General features: G+C 37.8%; 2 protein-coding genes across 2 annotated transcripts in view; one reads left to right on the forward strand and one right to left on the reverse strand.

Moving 5' to 3' along the window:
• Nucleotides 1-19,646, forward strand: part of cep89 (centrosomal protein 89) — a 53,912-nt gene that overhangs the window by 22,034 nt on the left and 12,232 nt on the right. The window contains exon 17 of the mRNA XM_005727529.1: nt 18,922-19,070. Coding sequence (XP_005727586.1) covers nt 18,922-19,070 — 149 coding nt within the window. The remainder of the gene's footprint in view (nt 1-18,921; nt 19,071-19,646) is intronic.
• LOC102202548 (E3 ubiquitin-protein ligase RNF182) lies at nt 1,174-18,972 on the reverse strand. The gene is made up of 2 exons (XM_005727528.2): nt 18,782-18,972; nt 1,174-3,921 (listed from the first exon to the last, which is right to left on the reverse strand). The coding sequence occupies exons 1-2, from the start codon at nt 18,843-18,845 to the stop codon at nt 3,176-3,178; spliced, it is 810 nt and encodes a 269-aa protein (XP_005727585.1). The 5' UTR covers nt 18,846-18,972; the 3' UTR covers nt 1,174-3,175.

The following is a 19,646-nucleotide window of genomic DNA, read 5'->3' on the forward strand; positions in this document are numbered from 1 at the left end:
TGCATGTATAAATATAGCCAGGTCACAGGTTTGACCCATTCTGCTGCTTGACGTCAGTGTGGGATGACTTTTTTCCGCTTTAATATTCTCCTCCACTCTATAATATTCTCCTCCACTTTCCCCCCCATCATCGCATTTATATGAACATTTACAGAAGTTATTACTCTAAATAATAGGATCACATAGGATATTTATTTGTTCTACCCTCCTGGTGTGCTGACCTTTGACCCTCCTTCTTTGTGCCTACTGTTCAAGAATGGCCTGAGTGAGTCAATTTGGCTAATTGTGTTTGACAGCTGAAAACCATAAACCACAGACTATGCTAATTAGTACCATTTTCAAAGCAAGAGAAACGGTTGCTAAGGAAAATAATGACAGTGAGCTCATTGAATTACCCACACAGAGGTTTGTCATACTCAAGGCTGTCCTATATGTGGACCAATTTCATATTTGTCTTTTCAGATGTAAGGAGGGAGACTGGGGTTTTTTTTTTAATGGAAGCTGTCACTCAACTCAGGAAGATGAAAGGCAGGGTCCTTTAGATGTTGTATTGTACAACAAGCAGGACAAACACTTGACTGACACGAAGTCTTTGTAACAGATCTTACCAAATAGAGCAAAAATAATAACTCTGTTCCTCTTTTCTGACCTGCTGCTGATATCTGTCATAACTAATATCTCTTCTAAGAATCGCTTCTTCTTCTTATGTCTGTTCAGATCATTTTTCCTCATCAAGTCTAAGCTCATTGTGGCATATTTACTGTGTATCTTTGGTGAAAATAATATTGCACAATAGTATGCCACTAAAAAATGAAAGATCTTTGTCAAAGTAGTAATTCTCAGTTGCCATTATTCAAAAGAGAATTAAATTGTTATCCTTTTTTCTTATCCTCACACCTGGCAGAAATATTGAGTCTCATCAAGCTTTGGAAGGTTTGGAGATAATCATGTCAAAAATTGAGTTTAGAGTCTCTAGAAATCTTCTAAAGATTAAAAATCCCACTTCTACGAACACAGCGGTGTTTTGTGAAATCACATATAATCTCTTGCCTTTATGATTTTATTGGCTTGACGGCATCTTGTATCTCTAAGCTTAAAAACACTACCTATGAAAAATTTCACAAAAATCAGACAGGAGGTAGCAGGAGGGAAAGTATGCACACGAGCAACCTATAGAAGAAAATAGTTCAATTTATTTAATTGCCTAGTAGCGTCTGTACTCGGTAGCATAGTGCTAAGCTGCAGTCACTGTATCATAAGCAGAAATACAGGAAATCATAAAAGATAAAATGTACAGCAACAGATAGAGCAGTTGACAAAGGAAATCCAAGAAATAAAAATATAGAGCACAAATGACAGAAAATCATCAGGACATACAGAACAGAGAAAAAGTTTATCACTCAAATGAATTGTAAATGCTACATCTGCATTTGATGAAATGTACCATTACCCGACTTCAGTCACTGGATATATGAAAAATAGTAGTTCTAGGCCCCTCAGTTATCAACATTTTAACAGAAAAGACTCTAAATGTTCTCCGAAGACTAAAATAAAGCCTACTTTTAAATTCAACAAAGGTCATACTATACTCTCCTGCTCATGAACTTTGTTTGATTTAGTTTGATGTACAGAATGAAATGCCCCTATAAAGCAGTTAAATGGTAAAACTATTTTAACTGGTTCTGGAAATGTCAGGCACTGCTGGATACAATTAAACGTGTCGCAGAAGAGAAATTTCTGCTACAACAAAACAAAGCTTTAAGGGCAATTTCTTTCTGCAACACAAAGGAAAAGACTTGATCAAAAATAGCATTTAAAATTCTGGACTTTCTTTCTTTCTTTCATTTTTATAAAACTGAATTAAAACACAATTTGTTGAGTCAGTATTTCCTGGTGGTACATGTAAGAAGAGCCTTTTTTAAACATGCAGCAGACAATTAAGACAGCTGTTGCAAAACATGTGCAAATTTGGCTTCTACCACGACACTCATTAGTATCTTTGAGCAAAACAAGCATGTTACCTGTACCAAAAAATCAAGAATAGCAGAGTTGCTAAAGCCAAAGGACAAACTGAATGGAAGATGTGTTGTTTGACAGGAAGTATCAAAAACCCTGAGGTATGAGCCTAGTTTATGCCTCACATGCACTGTTTCCTTGCACAGTAGCCCGAATGACGTGAGAGCTAGAGGTGCAGAAATGCATATTCACTAACAGCAAGAACCTCGTCACACCTCTGCCTGTGTGCTACTTGTGTAACAATTAAATTATGGCCATGTCACAGGTTTTTATTGGTGTTTTGTATTTTGTCATGGCAAAAAAACATGCTTTGCATGCAGACAGTTTTTTTCGAAAGTGAGGAAGGCTGAAAAATCGAGCCAGATGGATAACATACAAATGTCAAGTCACTGTGTTTGCAGTTCTCACATTATGACCTGTCCTTCACACTCACTTTGAGGAACGGTGTTTCAAGTAGGATATTAAACTGTTGTAACAAAAATGCACGATCAGCAGGCTCATCAGCAGCCTAGTTCATAATAAACCATAGATAACCACCGACCTAAATCACACCCAATTATTTTTCTTTTTGTTGTTGGCAGCTGTCAATTGCAGTAATTAAAACGAGTTTGAAAAACGAGTAAGTAAACAGACCTTTCTTGTAAACCATTATAATGCTTTGAAAACTGTATTCACATTCATGTCAGTTCACACAATCCCAAATTTAATTTAAAAAGGTTTGCATCCCGGATTTTTGTACATAAACAATGTTGATAATTGAGGGCACAGGACTCCTGTCAGTGTTGTTTTTATGCAAGTCGAGGATTAAAGGTTTGTTGTCAAATGCTATGTTAGACTAGGTCAACACACAACACATAACAAATAAAGGTCACAAAAATGCATCACAGAAAAGTCGGTATAGGCTGCTGACAGACCATGCCATTGGCTCTGTTTCTCTTGACCAAGCTGGTATCTCCGTTGAAGCAGTACGTCTAACAAAAGCACAGCACATCACTGAAAACTGACTTATTTTGTCTCACTGGCCTTTTATTTGCATGAAGGTGACTGACTGCTCAGCTTGTTATGCCTGTGCAGGAGAGGATATCATCTTTACCTGGAGGCCTGTACTCCCACAGGCTGACTCTTTCCTATCCTAGGACAACCGGTTTTCAGGATCCCATCATCCTCTGGAAGAGCAGTCACACATGCCTTGACAAAGGCACTGGCAGAATCCATAGACCAGGCAAACTGTCAGGCTTGATGGTACTAAGCTAACGCATACAATACCCAGAGTCACTCTCTGAATCACCAGCAAGTAGATTCCAAGAGGAAGTGAGCCAAAGTATAAGAAACCCAGAAGCCAGACCAGGATGCGTGGGACATGATTACAGAACTTGGACAAGGCATCCTGATCTGCTGGCCCATTAGAGCCTATAGATACTGAGTCCAGGCTTTGCTCAGCATAAACATCTGAGCTGCCATTTTGGCTTGGAGAGTGTTGTGAGTCCCTCTGCACCTCCATTATAGTGATTACCAGGCAGTTTGATGAGTCACGAGATGGACTGGAGGAGGAGAAACTCTTTGGAGTCAAGACCACCTCCCTGTTTTGGTCGGAATTCCAGGATTTGTCTCGCATCACCAAGTGGGACATGATGTTAACATCATCAGGCAGGGCTGAAATCTCCTGCTCAGTGATCTCAGTTTGGTGTCGGCAAAAGGGGCAGGAGATGCAGCCTGCACTGTCAGCAATATCCAGGATTTTAACGAGACAACGGGCACAGACCCGGTGAAGGCAGTCCAGGATTTTAGGCTTCCGGTGGTGGACATTGTAACGCTGATAACAGATTTTACACTCTAACTCCTCCGGAGGAGGACTTTCCTTCTCCTCAAACTCAGTCTGAGGACAGCTCATCTTCAAGTCATGTTCTAGGGAAACATATAGAGACAGGGTGAAATAAAAACAGAACATCACATGTGACTTTAACTAGTATGCAAAGGAAGTAATAAAAGAAGAAGGAAGAAGGAAGGAACAAAAAACCAGAGCATGTTTGTCATTACAGTGTCTTGCATCTCTCTGCCCAGCAGGAAAAGGTCAAAGCTCCTCTCTGACAGCTTTGACTTTGTGTACCTTCTGGTGATGAAAGATTTATGATTTGGGAGTTGAATCAGGGTATTATACTAGTGCCCTTTTGTGGCAAAGTAAGAGCCAGTAGTGCTATTGATAATCAGGGAGAGATGGTACAGGGAGCTGCTCCCTGAACATTTTTCATTGATTCATTAGTGTTGATGCAGTTCTTAAAATAAATGACCAGCCATTGGACCAAAGGTTTGATTGTTACTTAAATTATTTTTTAATGTATTTATTCATTATCCATTAGATTATATAAAGTCCTTCTTGGCATTTAATTTATTCAGTTAGGGCATTGGATAGTAGAGCATTGTCATTCATTGAAAGACTCTCATTGTTCTCCCTGAACAAACTGATTTCTTTTATTGGGCATTAAATGTGTTTGCTGAGTTAGTCATCAGGGCATTCGTTTTCGTAACCGTTTATTGAGCGCAGGGTCATGGTGGGGATAATGCCTATCACAGCTGTCATAGGGAGGGGTATAGGGTACACCCAGGTCATCAGTTCATCACAGTGCTTCCAGAGAGAGACAGGCAATCACACAATCACCCTCACATCCAGTTTAGAATCACCAAAGACACCTAACATACATGTCTTTAGACTGTGGGAGAAAACTAGATCACGCAGAGGAAACCCACAAAGGCGCATGGAAAACAGGCAGAAAGGCCCAGCCAACCATGAACATTCAAAAACCAGCAAGTTAATCATTACTTGAATTTATTAGTTTACTGAACATGATGGCCATTATTGGCTAGGATATGCTGAAATTTTTGACCAGTCTACCTATATGTCAGGATGTTTGCAGTTACCTAAAGGTGCTTCATTACTGTCATACTAGACAGAAGTTTTACAGTCTTACAATTTCCATCCCCACAAAAATTTAACAGCAACACCTAGCTATATTAGTCATAATTGTCATGTACCTACAAAAATTCCCTCTGAAGACATATGAGGAAGGCTTCAGACCCCACACTACATGGACTTTGCTCCAGACCTTCATTTAGGAGGACCCCTCTTTGTAGCTGCATACTCCATTGTTGCTGTTCCTGATCATGTTTCAAGATATTCCTGATTCATGGTTCATATTTGTAAACAATTTTAATTTTAAATTTAAATCTGTGTGTGTCCAACAAAATTGATAGCTCGTTTTTAACCATCCATCAATCCATACGGCCCTCCTTTCCGAAGAAAAAAAGGGTTGTAACATTGTGTAAAATGTAGGTAAAAAAATAATGCCCTGATTTGCAAATCAGTCAGACCCTGTATTTAATTCTTTATAATATTAAGATGACCAATACTGAAGCTTAGATTTAAAAAAAAAAAATATATATATATACTCATAATTTGGGGAGCTTTTAATGATTTCCAGAACAGAGACTTTTGCTCTTGTTTACATTATACACACCATTCAAACCTTTTTTGGAAATGGGTTGTAAGCCCTGAAAACAATGCAAACATGACATGATAAGGAACTTACTGACAATTGCTCTGGTTGTTAATTCAGCATATACTGATGCAACTGGAAATGATACCGAAGGACTGTTGTAATCTAATTCCACAGACATTGAGCTGTGATACAAAAACTACTGAACATCAGCTCCAGTTGTTAATGTCACATTTGTTTTTGCATATTACAAAACACATTCGAGTCGTGATGAGGTTTCTGGTAACTAGTCTACAGCCTGAAACACTTCTTCTTTTTAGCAAAACTACCACACTGTGGATTTCTTTGAATGTCCCTGAGGGCTGAGAAATATGTGCGATCATACAAAAGAGACTAAATACTTAGCAGGAGGTCTGTCATTTCTGAAGCAAATAAATATCAAAATCATTTTATCCATACTGTGTATATGTTCTGTTTATTAAAACTGGATAAGGTAGGAAATTCTCAATATCACACATGGGATTTTTTTTATAGGTTTCCCTTGCTTCTGCAGATTTAGAACAGCATTATTCTTTTATGCTCTGTTCTCTTGAAATTTAGCCTTGAGAAAAAAATGAAATATGAAACTCAGTTTTCTTCAGGTGAAGAAATAATCAGTAGCTCTTTTAACCGTCTAATTTTCAATTTTTTCAATTTTCCTGTCGTATTTGGATATGCCTGCATGGCACTGCTTGTGTGTGTGTGCGTGTGTGCACAGAAGTCCACAGTTTAGGTTTGTTTTGCTGTCTGTTGTGCCAAGAGCAACTGACAGCAAAGGAGCAAATGAGCAGCTACTGTGTCTGCAGCCAAATCAACAGACCTAATACTTAATACTGTGCATAAACTCATGCACCCATTGTGTTATGTCAAATAATATGTAAAGATGTTGTTCTTAGTTAGCTATAGGCTATGACACATAGTGCTCAGCTAGTAGATTTAACGTTTTGGGAATATTTCTCTTGCCTCTAGCATACAAAAGTAAAGTGGTTCCGATGAGGCTACTTGTGTGGAAAACACATCCATTCTCTTACAAAATCAACGTTTTTTAGTCTTGAATTCTTGGCACTAGGATTTGCGCTACGGCCACGCAACTTAAATGGCATGTTGAGGCCAGACACAGTTGCTGTATAAGGTGTAGTAACACATTGGCATTTTTCATCCTTTTTAGAAAAGTGCTTGAGATTGTCCTCTGGGACATTACTTCTGATAGGTATTTGTCCTTGAGGGCCCCTCCATTACAGGTAGTGCCCTCACCTGAAAATACCACAGATCACGCTGTACTTCCTGCGTATTGTATTTTTTGCGCAGCATCTTCTTGGAGCCTATATTATGGCTACATTTCCCTAAAGATAGTTGGTTCATATGATGAATTTTAATACACTTTTTCTGTGTAGTGACATGTATAAACTGAAAGACAAGGTAAAGCTGGTTACTTAACATGCTGCCTCTTACATGTACTGTAAGAATAACTGTGGAAAATACTCTAACCTCAATATCCTGCAAAAGTGCGTGTGTGAAAATTGATTAGATACCAACTAGTCAATGGGATATAATCAGTTTAATCAGTACTGTTTCACCATCATTCAGAATGAAAGATGTGTAGCTCTCTCTAAATGTGGCAGTCAGCATAGGAAACAGCAGTGTCTGGAGATGGTAGTCCAGTCTTTGTTCAGCTCTAAGTTTATTTAGTTCAATTCAAATTAAATCAGTGAGGTTTAGAAAGGTTACGAAAGGTTTAGTAAAACCTCAGAAATTGCTTTTGAGAGCCATGGCACAGTTCATTCCTCTTGATACGACTTACTTTACTTCTGTACATGGACATTAGCAAGTCCCCCTCCCATCATGAAAGTGTTATATAAAGAATGGCCAGTCTTTCACTCATTCATGACCATGAAATATAGATTGAATAGGTGGATTTTGCACTGGCAATTGCCCAATAGTACTCTCTGTGACTTACTGACTGTTAAATATTTAAGCCTGTCTGTTGAGTTAAAAAGCCTTCTGAAAGATGTCAGAAAGACGGAGATGTTCTTGCTAGATCAATCATGTAAGCAGAACTGCCTGATTTTCCACAAAAGTTCCCCCCCCCAAAAAAAAGGTTGTAAAGAGGGGGATCGATGCTCATAACTCATGAAAGAGCCCAGTTTGCAAAAGGAATTTGAGAGTTGGGGTTATAATTTTTTTAAGTATCCCAGAGAGCTTACATTGTAAACAAACTTTCAATTGTTTTCCCCACAAAGCCTGTATTACTAAGACCTAACAGACCATTAACAGTCATTAACCTTTTGCAATGCTTGAAACATTAATGATATTATTCACATCAGTGTTTTCTTCTTTTGCAATCATTGTACTACCTTAATACTTTTTTATCACTACTCCCTGTCATTATGCATTAACTGGCCGTTTACTGCCAGAAATTTGTATCCACTTTGGAGATATACTTTATGCCACACTTTCAAATCTACCATATGAACTTACAGCCACCATAATATGTATATTAAACATTTCTGGGGGAAAAATTGCTTTTGTTGGTCGAGCTGTGGTTTAATTGAAAGAATTTGCTGAGTGTGTTGTTGTCAGGTTCCTGGTCTGTAAGGAGAATATCCCTACTTTACGTGCTAAGCTATTAATCACCATAGCCTTCATCACCATCTTGCACTTTGCAATATTGCGTATCTCATCACTTTGCAGTCCAACCAGATGAATTGTCCAGAGCCATCCAGCGGTGCTGTCATCTGGAGCAACACACATTTGCATTGATCTATTCTGGTCCAAGACCTGCCAGGTTTTTTTTCTTTCTGTACGTGCTGTCAGATTTTCTTTTTTTCAAGTGTATTGTTTTCAACTAATAGAAGACAGGGTATGCATGTGTTATTGCATTCAATTAAAGCTAAATTATGAGCTTAGCTGGTGATATTAGACTTGTCTCAGTTTTTACAGAAACAGGACATAGATTTTTTTGTAGTCCATGCAGAAAGCATGTCTTCTGATACATGCTGCAAATACAGAAACACTGCCGGCTAAAGTCAGCTTCACGTGTTGAAAATGCTACTGTGATCTCTCTCCTAATGAGAAACTGCTTCATAATGTGGATGCTGTTGCAAAATTATCAAGCAGGTGACGTTATTAGTTGTTAATAGTCACTGTGAACAGAGTGATGGTAAAAAAAAAAAAATAATAAAAGGTACCCTTTGGATAAGATTAGTTACTTGAGGTTAGATAGCAGGACAAATTAGTGCCCATATTGAAGAGATTCCAAAAATAAAGAAAGAGTTTCTTTTTAGCCATAGTGTCACTCTAAAATAAATCAACCACTCTTGCCTACTGTAGTAGTTAAATTTCATGACTAAATATAGAAAAATCACACCTTAGTCATTGTGACTGAGTAGTTAATTCACTGGGATCTAATTGCACTTTACTGTGGAGAGTCACTCTCTTTATATCTGAATTTTGAGATACTGTAAATAGTCTTGTAATAATTAGGGAGGCTACTGTTTACCCAGAAACATGCTTTGATATGTCCCTGAGAAAGGTTGTTGTAGACCAGGTTACTAACCACTTCATAAACATATGTTATTTAATGTGTAGTTCAAGAGGTAGCGTAACATGTGAGAGAAAGTGGAAACATTAAATTCTAAGATACACATTGAATATAATCCCAGGTACTTTTGATATGTTTTTGCACATTATGACTGTCATTGAAAACCTTATATGTTGCCCAAAGTAAACAAATGTACTCATACAGGTTTCAAGCATTGATGGGGTTCCTTTTACTGTTATAGACTGTTGAATGGGTATGCCTGCCCTATAACCCTTAGAATTCATTTAACTAAAGAGAAAGCCTTTAATACACACTGGTTAAAAGATGCAATTGATAATAGAAACAAAAGGATAGTGAATGAGCAACAAAAGCATTATTCAAGTTAAGGGAACTATTAGTTAATAGTAGAAATGAAAATGACAGACTTTTATGCTACTAGCAAAAAGTCTTTAGCCTTCACATGTACAGCAGCAGGCACTGGGTTTCTTAACACTGAAGTCGACTTCACATTTAAGCATCTGTTGGACTAGTTACTGTGTGTGAGCCAGTCTACCGTTCTGGCGCATTTTTACTGAATAATTAGGCCCTTATTGAGTCAGATGGTAATTTCACACTAGAAATTACAGCCATTTTGGTTTACCAAGAAAAATGCTAGAATCAGTCATTTCAGCATGAGACCCATAACTTGTCTTTTTGTTTGTGCAGAGAAGAGATGGTTTTTTTCAGTATTACACTGGGTTTTAAAACACTGGACCACTTTCTGTCTCCCATTTGCCGAACAAAGTGTTCTTATAACCTTGATAAACACGCCTGCCTTTGTATCCTGCATTCATGGTGTTTAGTGGCTCATCCTGGGATTTCAAGCCAGTAACAAGTCCATCTTTTTAATAGCAAAAAAAATGCTTTGAGGAACACGTTTCATGACATAATGGAAAAGACTTTAATCAGCAAGATAAAAGCAAAGTCTAAGCTGTGTTATCACAGCTACAGACATCTTTGAAACACTGAGCTCCAGACGCTTTGACCTGCGCCTTCACACCCAGAGTTATGCAGGTCAATACTTTGTATAGATCCTGACAAAACCAGATCAAACGCGGTTTACCTGCATTTATAGCACTAGTGTTCCAAAAAAAAAGTTGTAATTGTATATTAAACATACTGCAATTGTTTTGTAAATCTTGAAAAGCCATGTTATATTTAAAATAGAAAATAAAAAGCATATAAAAATTTTGAATATGACAACCATATTAAAAATGTAATTGTACTAAGAACACCATTTGCATTTGTTTTTCACTGGCAGGTACTTCTTGGTTACCAGTTCGGGTTTTAATTAATGTACAGTCTGACTTTGTCCAATGTCATTGAAGACATCAGATTTTACCTTAGGTTTCTTGCCATATTCCAAACATTCTGTAAAAGACTTAGCAAGTTTTTCATAGACAGACTTGCAGGATGTGTAAGATATCGTGCGAAAAAGACCTTAATGTATGTTGCTTTCCTAAAGTCTGCTGCTGGACACAGGAATTTTGTCCAGTGGCTTCTGATACTCCCTTAGTTTACAGCAAGTGGACCATTTGCCCTCACCTTCCTGTGTCATTATTCTCCTGTCCCCTACCTTCTTCATTTCACTGTGGATTGTTGATGATAGCTTTGACCTTTGTTGTCAGAATATCCACTTGGTGATGCTTGTCTGAATTATGCCATTGATCCAAAGGATTATGGCCATGCTGCTGCCAGAGCTTTCATGCTTGTTTATAACAATTAGGTGTGAAAAACAAAGAAAGGCAAACTTTCTTTGATTTTTTTTCAAAACTAGATTGTTTAAAAAACATTAAAAGCATTAACAGTTCTATGTGTGCCTGTGGTAATAAATTGTACCACAGCTTTATACATACAATATAGTCTAGTGATTCTAGTCAATTCTAATAAGGTACTTTTGAAGATTTTCTCTTCTTGGGAGTTCTTAAATACTGATAAATTATCATTACTGCTTGTGTGCTTGGTGTCAATATTGGGCACATATTTAACTGCATGTTCATTTAGTCACATATGTTGTACTCCTATATGACACATTTGAAAATGCACAATATTTAGGCATTTGTTCAACCATTAAATCAGCAACCACCATATAAATACCTGATTGAGTCTAATGAATACAGAAACAATTATGCAACCTGACAAACATAGTAGCACTACTACAAACCATTTTACATAACGTTTTACAGCTATTTATTTAAAGTTATTTAAAGTTATTTAAACTGGCATTCAGGCATTTTCTTTTATATGCAGCTGAGGCAATGACAAAATTGTGTCTCTTAAATAAGACATCTGGCACAAACAGTATTCTCTTAGGAACAGTTATCAAAGTGTTTCATCATAAGCAGCAATTATGTATGGATGGGAATGTGGCTTAAGTCTCCAAGCTCACTGCCATCTTATGCAGTTACACAGGAGAGTGTAACTGTAGAGAAGAACACCCACTTATGCTATAATCTGTACCTCAGATAGTACTAACAAAAATGAGTAAACAGGGATTTAACAAAACACAGGGAAGCTGGTTACAAAGTTTTCAAAAAACTGAAGTTACTAAACAAGTTGTATGCTGTATGTATGTGCCACCATACAGGAAACTGCATGGTGGCACATTTAAACATATCACACATGTGGCATCTCTCACAGTTACTGAAGAGAGAAAAACGGGATTTATGCTTCAGAATGAAGTCAAGCAACTGATTTGGAGAACAGCTCTGTAAGTCTACTGTGGATTATTGTATGAGCATTACCATTAGCATTTAGGTTTGAACAGTTTTATTCCTGATAACAGAACTGTCACAGTGAGTACTTTACTAGATAATATTAACAGACTTCTGGCCTCTGGCCTCTGGTTCATGCTATTATACGATTTTTAAAAGGGAAAGTAAAAATAATTTAGCCGTCCAGGGAAGTTTAGCCCCAATAGCATTTTATCATAGCGCAGCATTTGGACACAACCTTTGTGACAACAAATACATTTCACTGGAAGAAGTCAGCACAGTGTCTGGTCCTCGGTCCTTGACCTACTTTTAATTCCCGTTTATTGTTTGATGTTCCATTTGGTTCTTAGTTTGTTTAGTGTTCATATTTGAGTTTCATCTTCCTTTATATCTTTTTTTTGTTGTTGTTTTTTTGCTTTAGTATCCTGGTTAGTATAACTCAATGTGTTCCTTTTCCTAGGCTTTACACCTGTGTCTTTCTTCATAGAGTTTACGGATGTTAGGGTCTTATGTCTGTGTGTAGTCAGTCACGTTTCACGTCTGTAGTCAGTGTTGTTGTGTGTTCTTTCTGGGCTTCTTGAATTTTTTTAGATTTCCTCCCCCCCCCCCCCTCTTTTTTTTTGCATTTAACCCTAAACCAAATAAACGTCTCACTCTGTTTTTGTTTTTGAACTTTGTCTCGGTATGCCTTGTATTTGGGTTGTAATCTGCTGCACATGACAACATTTTGACTCCTAGGGTTTGTCATTCTGTCCTGTAGTCCAGTTTCCGAGTCAGCCATAGTTGCCAAAAAGTGGAAACTATTCAATAATATTCATTTTAAGGTGATGGCCTAGGTTTTACCTGGGCAAGTTTATGTTTACATGTGGTGTTTGCGTATTCATCCTGTTTTCATGTAGGTTTGATGTGGCAATTGGCATTTACCATCAGAATTTTAAATCCACAAATGAAAAACAATCAGTGTAGTTGTAAAGAAATTTTTAAAACTATAAAGCTCCTAACAACTATATGTTTGTATATTTATATTTTTATATATTTATGTTTATATAGTTATTTATCCAGTGCTCTGTGGTTCACTGGAACTACTTCACACTTGGCAAAGTGGTTATCAATGGTAATCTGAGTTTCTGTGGAGGTTAAAGCAGTGCAAGGACATTGTGTAAGGTCACCCTTTATGGCTGGCATCCCAGGAATAAACCTTGCTCTGAATCTGATGAACATTGCAAAATGATTCTATGGTCAGATGAGACCAGCATAAATTTGCTTGGCTCAGATGGGGTCCAGCATGTTTGCTGTGATGGTGAATGTTATGTACCAAGGCAGCATAGTGCGATGATTTAGAGCTGCAATACCAAAGGTGTTGGGGCTTTTCACACCATGGGGGCCTGTAAATATAATTAAATGCTACCAGTCTACAGAAATCTGACTGAAGAGGGATAACAGTCCAAAGCACTATTGCACAAGAATGTCTGAAGACAAATATAGTCTAGATGTTTCCCTGCTAATCCAGTGCAAAAATCATTTGGGCTATTTTAAAGAGAAGGTTTTCTTGCATTACATAGAGCAGCACCATCCCTCCAGCAAAGAGCGACTGAAAAAAGTTCATACAATGAGGCCTGTACTGTCAATATAGTTCAGTCAAGACCACTATAGTCAAAGGAAAACTATTTCCATCAACGTTTATGTATATTAAAATATATTTGGCAGTATGGTTCTTTCCTGAGACCTTCCCACATTTCCCTGTGCACACATGGAAATATGGCAGCGCAGATACATGGTTGGCTTTGAGCAGGTGGTAAGACTAAAAGGATGAACTTTAGCTAGTTTTTAATGGGTACAAACAAAACAACTAGTGATGGGCATTCTAGAGAATCTGTACATAGCCTTGGCTGCTCAAGCTGGAAGTTAATGTTTTCAAACTCACATGAAAAGTTGTTTAACCTGAGCTGAAAAGTATATTTAGTAATTTCAAGCATGATCGCTAAGCACACCATTTAACAGCAGCTTCTGTCCTCTTCTTACAGAAACAAAGTAGTCTAGCTTGCAAACAAGGCTCAGAGTGATAGCAAATCGAATCTCGTTCTCTGCATTCTGCACAATGTGCTCCATGATCATTGTGCTATTCCTTCAACCCCTCTGTGACCATCTCCTGCGGGAAATGTCTGACTGTCCATTGGTCATGCTGATCAGCAGTATCTAGCTATATGGGATGCGCTCCTGACTCAGCAGCAAAATAGGTTATTTCAAAATGGAAGAACACCTGACCACATTGACCCGACAACATGTTATTAGACTGATTAAAGTGGACAGTCAGCGATCTGATCTTACACACCAGGTTACAATAACAGTTGATGTAATTCATATTCATGTTGGGGCTGTTTGTTGTAATTTAATGTGGGGTTAAAGTATTGTTATGCAAAAGTCCTTCTGCAGAGTAGAGCTCTTTATACCATACTTTCAATTAATACATTCTTTTGAGATTTTCAGGAGTTAATCCATTTCTTTCTCAATGTCAAAATGGTAATAAAATAAATCATTTGCTAGCCCAAACCACCCTTACTCCAACTCTAATCCGTCTTAAATCATACTTATGTGAAGAAAATATACTGGATTTATTTTGTATTTTTGTTGTTACTGTGTGGAGAAGGTCAGCAGCCCCTGGGATACAGCTAGAATGGGGGCTATATTGGCTTTGTGTTGCTCAGCTCAGCTTGTTGTGAGGGCTAAATGTCACCAGTTCAGCTGGGCTGATGGCTGACTCCCTGGAGAGTTGGAGACATTTTGATTTGACAACATATAATACCGATTCCATTCATCACTGAGCTCAGCTGGGAATTAGCATGCCAGCTGGGCAGAGACAGAGGCCATATTCAAGGCTGAGACTCCTAAATGGTTAAGCGGCCAGCATGTGAGGAGGCAAGACAGGAGTCAGATAAGTTTCAGATTAATATTTAGATTCTGCTTGTCAGGTGGGGCTTTGGAGCCACCCTGCTGAGTGAAGGTCGGTGCCCTGCTGCTTTTGTGCTTTCAACATTTGTTAAATACATCTTGAATATTTCTGGCATGTTCTGCTTTTTATCAAACATGTTTGCATGTGTTTGACTTCTCTCTGAGTGTGCACTATTATACCCCGTGGACTCCACTCCTTTGTTTTTCTATTTTCTTTTATAAACTAAGACCAATACACGAATGCATTAAAAATGGTGTTATGTTATTTATTTTGGTTGTCTTAGGACATAATGACAGTTTTAGTCAATGCATCTTAAGTCAGCTCGTTTATTGGTTGTTTTTCATTGGGGTTTAATTAGGTTCTGTGTGGTTTTCAAGACATTAAGAGAAGAATCCTATTTATTTTTTTATTTTTTTATTTTTTTAAATTTGTCATTCCTGGTCCATGAGAAGTAAAGCAAAACAGGCTGTCCCTTTGTCAGAGCATTAAATACATCACACAACTACAGGGTGGCGGATGGTGACATATGCTACCCCCTAATAACCACATAGATGCTCTCCTCCAGAGAGCAGTCACCTTTGTTGGATTAAGTGGGAGATGTGGCCTATGGTTATATTACAGGTGAAGCCTGTGTAAAATTGAACAGACAGGCTACACATATGTAATAATCTTCATTTATTTTGTTTTAGCTACATTTAGATTGTTATTATTAATTATGCTTCATCTCTGTGGTTGTATATTCCATAGCACTGTTAGTCATTCTTACACTGTTCTTTTTCTTTCTCTTGCTATTACAAAAAACACAATCACAGCCACACACATAGACTGCACTTAAAACTCACTCTCTTTGCTTATAAGGTGTTAGTAAATAAAACTGGTCCTACGTTTAATCAGTCAGATACATTTCTTGCAGCATGTTCTCTGTCCTGCTATCACGCTATTTGCAATCTCTGGCCTCTTGTATACACACCTTTATAGAATCAGAGCAGCCTTTTCAGTGCATCTTGCAGATAACAAGGCTAACAGATACATTGAAGCTGTTTGAGTGAAAAACACCTGTGAATCTTTAGAGTTGCTCTGCAGATAATGCACTAAATATATGGATTCCTTAAAACTACCATTGTGTGCATGCCAAAGAGAAAAATGAACCCAAAAGTGCAAATATTTAATGTGCAAGAGTTGCTGTCATCTGAACACAACTGCCTCGCATTGAAACACCAAGGCTGGTATCCCACAATAAATGATTATTGTTGTCACAGTGTAATTATGGCTGACTTATCATAGTGAACCAATCTTAATAAGAAAACCAAAATGATTTAGATTTGGTTTTATAACAACCCTGAATTGGAATCGCTGAAGAAAACGGCTGGCTGGCTGGATGGATTATAACATGTTTATCTTGGTAAGGCAAAAATGTCTTCAATTCAATAAGTCATGATTTGTCCTAAGATTCAAGTTGTAAATCAAAAGATATATATTTTGGTTCTACTAGCAGTATAGTATGACAGACTTCTGATGAGAATTGTGTCAACTGTATGATCAGAGAAAATATAAAAGCTTATATTTGGTTTAATGTTGCCAGTGTACATCCATAAAACTAAATAGAATGTCCATTTCTAGAAATGTGTAGAAATGGACACATTTCAGTGTAGAAATGTGTCCATTTCAGTGTAGAATGCTGGATAATTAATCTTTTTTGTAAACATGAAAAATATATGTATATGTCATGTTAACTCTGATGCAGGGAATTATTTCAGTTCATGTTCAAGATAATGTTATATATGTATACATTTTTCTATACATATAATATGCTATTGAAGGTTTTCATTTTCTTGTATGTTGCTGGTATAAATGGTACAGAGCTATGGTGATGTTACTGTTGGCATGCAACTGCTATAATGGGCACTTTAGGAGTAGACAATATAGCCTTGAAATTATGTCCCAATATTATCGATGATAATATCATAAATAAATGAAAAATTAAATACTGAACAATATGTGCAGCTCACAGGCAGCAGCGTTTCTTAGTGCAAACAAAACAAAGGGCTTCGTTTTCCGTAGTAGTAGTCTGTCACTAATGGCAGACTACTTAATTCAAAGTCTGAATTTATTTCCACCCGGAATTATAGTGAAATAGTGGCGGCATAATATTACACATTTGACATCTAACAGAGTGCAAGTCAAATGTAAGCACAAGGTAGCCTAGGTAGTGATTTGCTTTGAAAGAGCCTGCACCACTGTGTCATATAAAAAAAAAATGAAATTGAATCTTGAAATTGAATCCTATCTTGTGCTCACAATAAACAGTGAAACATGTTTTTTATTTCCACTTTTAGAGAAAATAGTTTTCTTGCATATTTTGCAAGTACTGTGCTTTGTTGATGGTAACTGGAGGCTGACACGCTGCCCTCGTTCTCAGACATGTCTGGGCTTGAATCGTTGTTGTATATGCTAGCAAATGGAAATGCATAGCATCACTTTATCACTGATGTTGTGATATGACGCTATATGCCAAATAAAAATCCATATTGGAATTATCACAGGCAGTATGATAAGGGATAGTACTAGTTCACATATGTGTTATAGGTACATAATTAACACGGCCAATAATCATGTCACAGCAAGCTGTTGATTTCTGTTAATTTTATTTTAATTTCTTGTTTGTTTTGTCACAGATTTAAGCTCTGGTCATAATGTAGTATGAACTCATAATTGGTTAAAATAAATAGAGGGATTATTAGTCACATTTAATAAAAAAAGAATCACATTGCTTCACCTATTTATCTGTCAGGACATTTTTTAGCTGGAGCAAAAAATCATTTCTCATTTTAAATTTCTTGGAAATGATAAAACTGTATGCCACATGCATATAAAATTATAGAAATTATTGCTTTGAGGTCACAGAGGAAGCAAAGCTGTCCATGTAATTCCAACACTTAATTAACAGGTGGTTCATTCATACTTTTGCTGTGACAAGACCACAGTTAGCCTAAGGAAAAAGCATTTAACATCTGGTGTTGCTTCTCTGAAAATATTTGAAGAGAAGCTTTATTTGAAGGAGTTTTCACTTCTGCCTCAGTCTACAATAACCAGGAGCAGTTAGGGTCAAAACATAATTTGGGTGAATGCCTCATGTTTGGATAATTATAACCCAACAGTCTTCTAATCGGGTATCGTAATTGCTAGATTTGAAAGGAAACGGTGTAAAGCTTAGGGACATAGCCTTGTGGATAGAAAAACGAGCATCAAATTCATCGTCAGTATTCAAACATTAAGCAGTTTGCCTAGCTGCCTCTGTGAAGAATGTCGTATAATAAAATACAGGGAAGCCAGTTATTTAGTAAGCAATTAATCCGTAAAGTAAAAGAGTAAAAAAAAGCATGTTCGTTTTACTCTTTCCGAGGCAGACATTGTAATTTTCCTACTGCACACGCACACAAATACACAGGCTGAGAGATGGCTACTACCCCCACACACACACTATCTGTCCTTATTCAGACCTTGTTTTCCTCAGTTCTAAGTTTCCTCTGACTGCAGTGCCCAGAACAGCAGCATGTGTTATAACTACTGTCATTGTGTCTTTTTGTGCATCTGTATTTTTCTCTGCCACACAGTTTTTCTTATAGTCTAGTTTTTGTAGATTGTTACTTGACTTTATCAGAAGTAAAGCAGTGCACAGTAAAAAAAAAAAAACCCTCACCTGTTTCCACTTGTAGAAGTGTGTGTGCTGCACTACGAGCAGTTGTTATGAACTGTCAGCAGCCTAACAGCTGCTCATCTGTAGACACAATGACTGAAGTATAACTTTATAACAAACTGCTATTTCCTGGACACAGACATACACAGACACAAAGACAAGTACACGCCCACCAGACAAATAAACACCACATGCAGAAGAAATACAGAGGGATTCACACCATCCTTTCCACAAAATCTACTGATCTCTGTGTGTGCATGTTTGTGTTTGTGTGCTGTTGTTGTTGTTTCTCACCTTGTCCCAGCGTGTGAGACTCCCCCTCCTCCACTCCACTTGTTTCTGCTGCGCTGTCCTTCATGTAAATCCACCCCTCTCATAGCAACACTCCACATCTCATTCCTCCGTGTCTGTGTGCTGCTAATGTGTATGTGCAGGTGTACCGGAGCCAGGCGTCAACCAGACTGGCAGCGTTGGAGGAGGCGGTGGAGGGGAGGACAGTGTCTTACCAGACGGAGATCCTTCACCTGCAGACGCTGCTGAGAGAAAGACAGGAGGCAGAGGAGAAACTGCTGCAGTCCAAACGGTAGGAGGGGTGTGAGGAGAAGGGAGAGAGAGAGAGAGGGGGGGAGGAGAAATGTTAGAAGGCAAAAGGGCAGGAAAAGGGAGGAGGAAAGGGAGAGAAGGCATGAATGGGAGGAGAAGGAGGAGGACGAGGAGGAGGAAAAGATGATTTGTGTGTATCCGTGGTTTGGAAAAAAGAGTGAAGACAGGGAGAGGCATAAGTGTGTGTGCAGGTGCCCGTAGAGGCAGAAGGAGAAGACGTGTGTAGGCAAACAGATCACTTTTAAGTTTTTCAAGTATTCACGTAGCCTAGGCTATAAAAAAGAAGGAATTGCCATACAGAAATGTGAAAGGTTTTCTTTGAGTTTATTTAGCAGTTACATCAACAGGTTTATTCCTCAACTGTGAAATTCTTTGTTCAATACATATTCCTCCTAACTCAGTCCTAAATTATTAAACTGAAGATGCCAAAAGTATTTAGAATATTTCTTTTTATATGTTGATAGAGTTGTCAGAGACCACTTTATTTTCTTTTTTTGGTAAAGTTTCATGGTGTGTGTGTGTGTGTGTGTGTGTGTGTGTGTGTGTGTGTGTGTGT

The sequence above is a fragment of the Pundamilia nyererei genome, unplaced genomic scaffold, assembly GCF_000239375.1.
Source record: "Pundamilia nyererei isolate P.nyererei 1_Seehausen unplaced genomic scaffold, PunNye1.0 scaffold00025, whole genome shotgun sequence".
Classification (NCBI taxonomy): Eukaryota; Metazoa; Chordata; class Actinopteri; order Cichliformes; family Cichlidae; genus Pundamilia; species Pundamilia nyererei.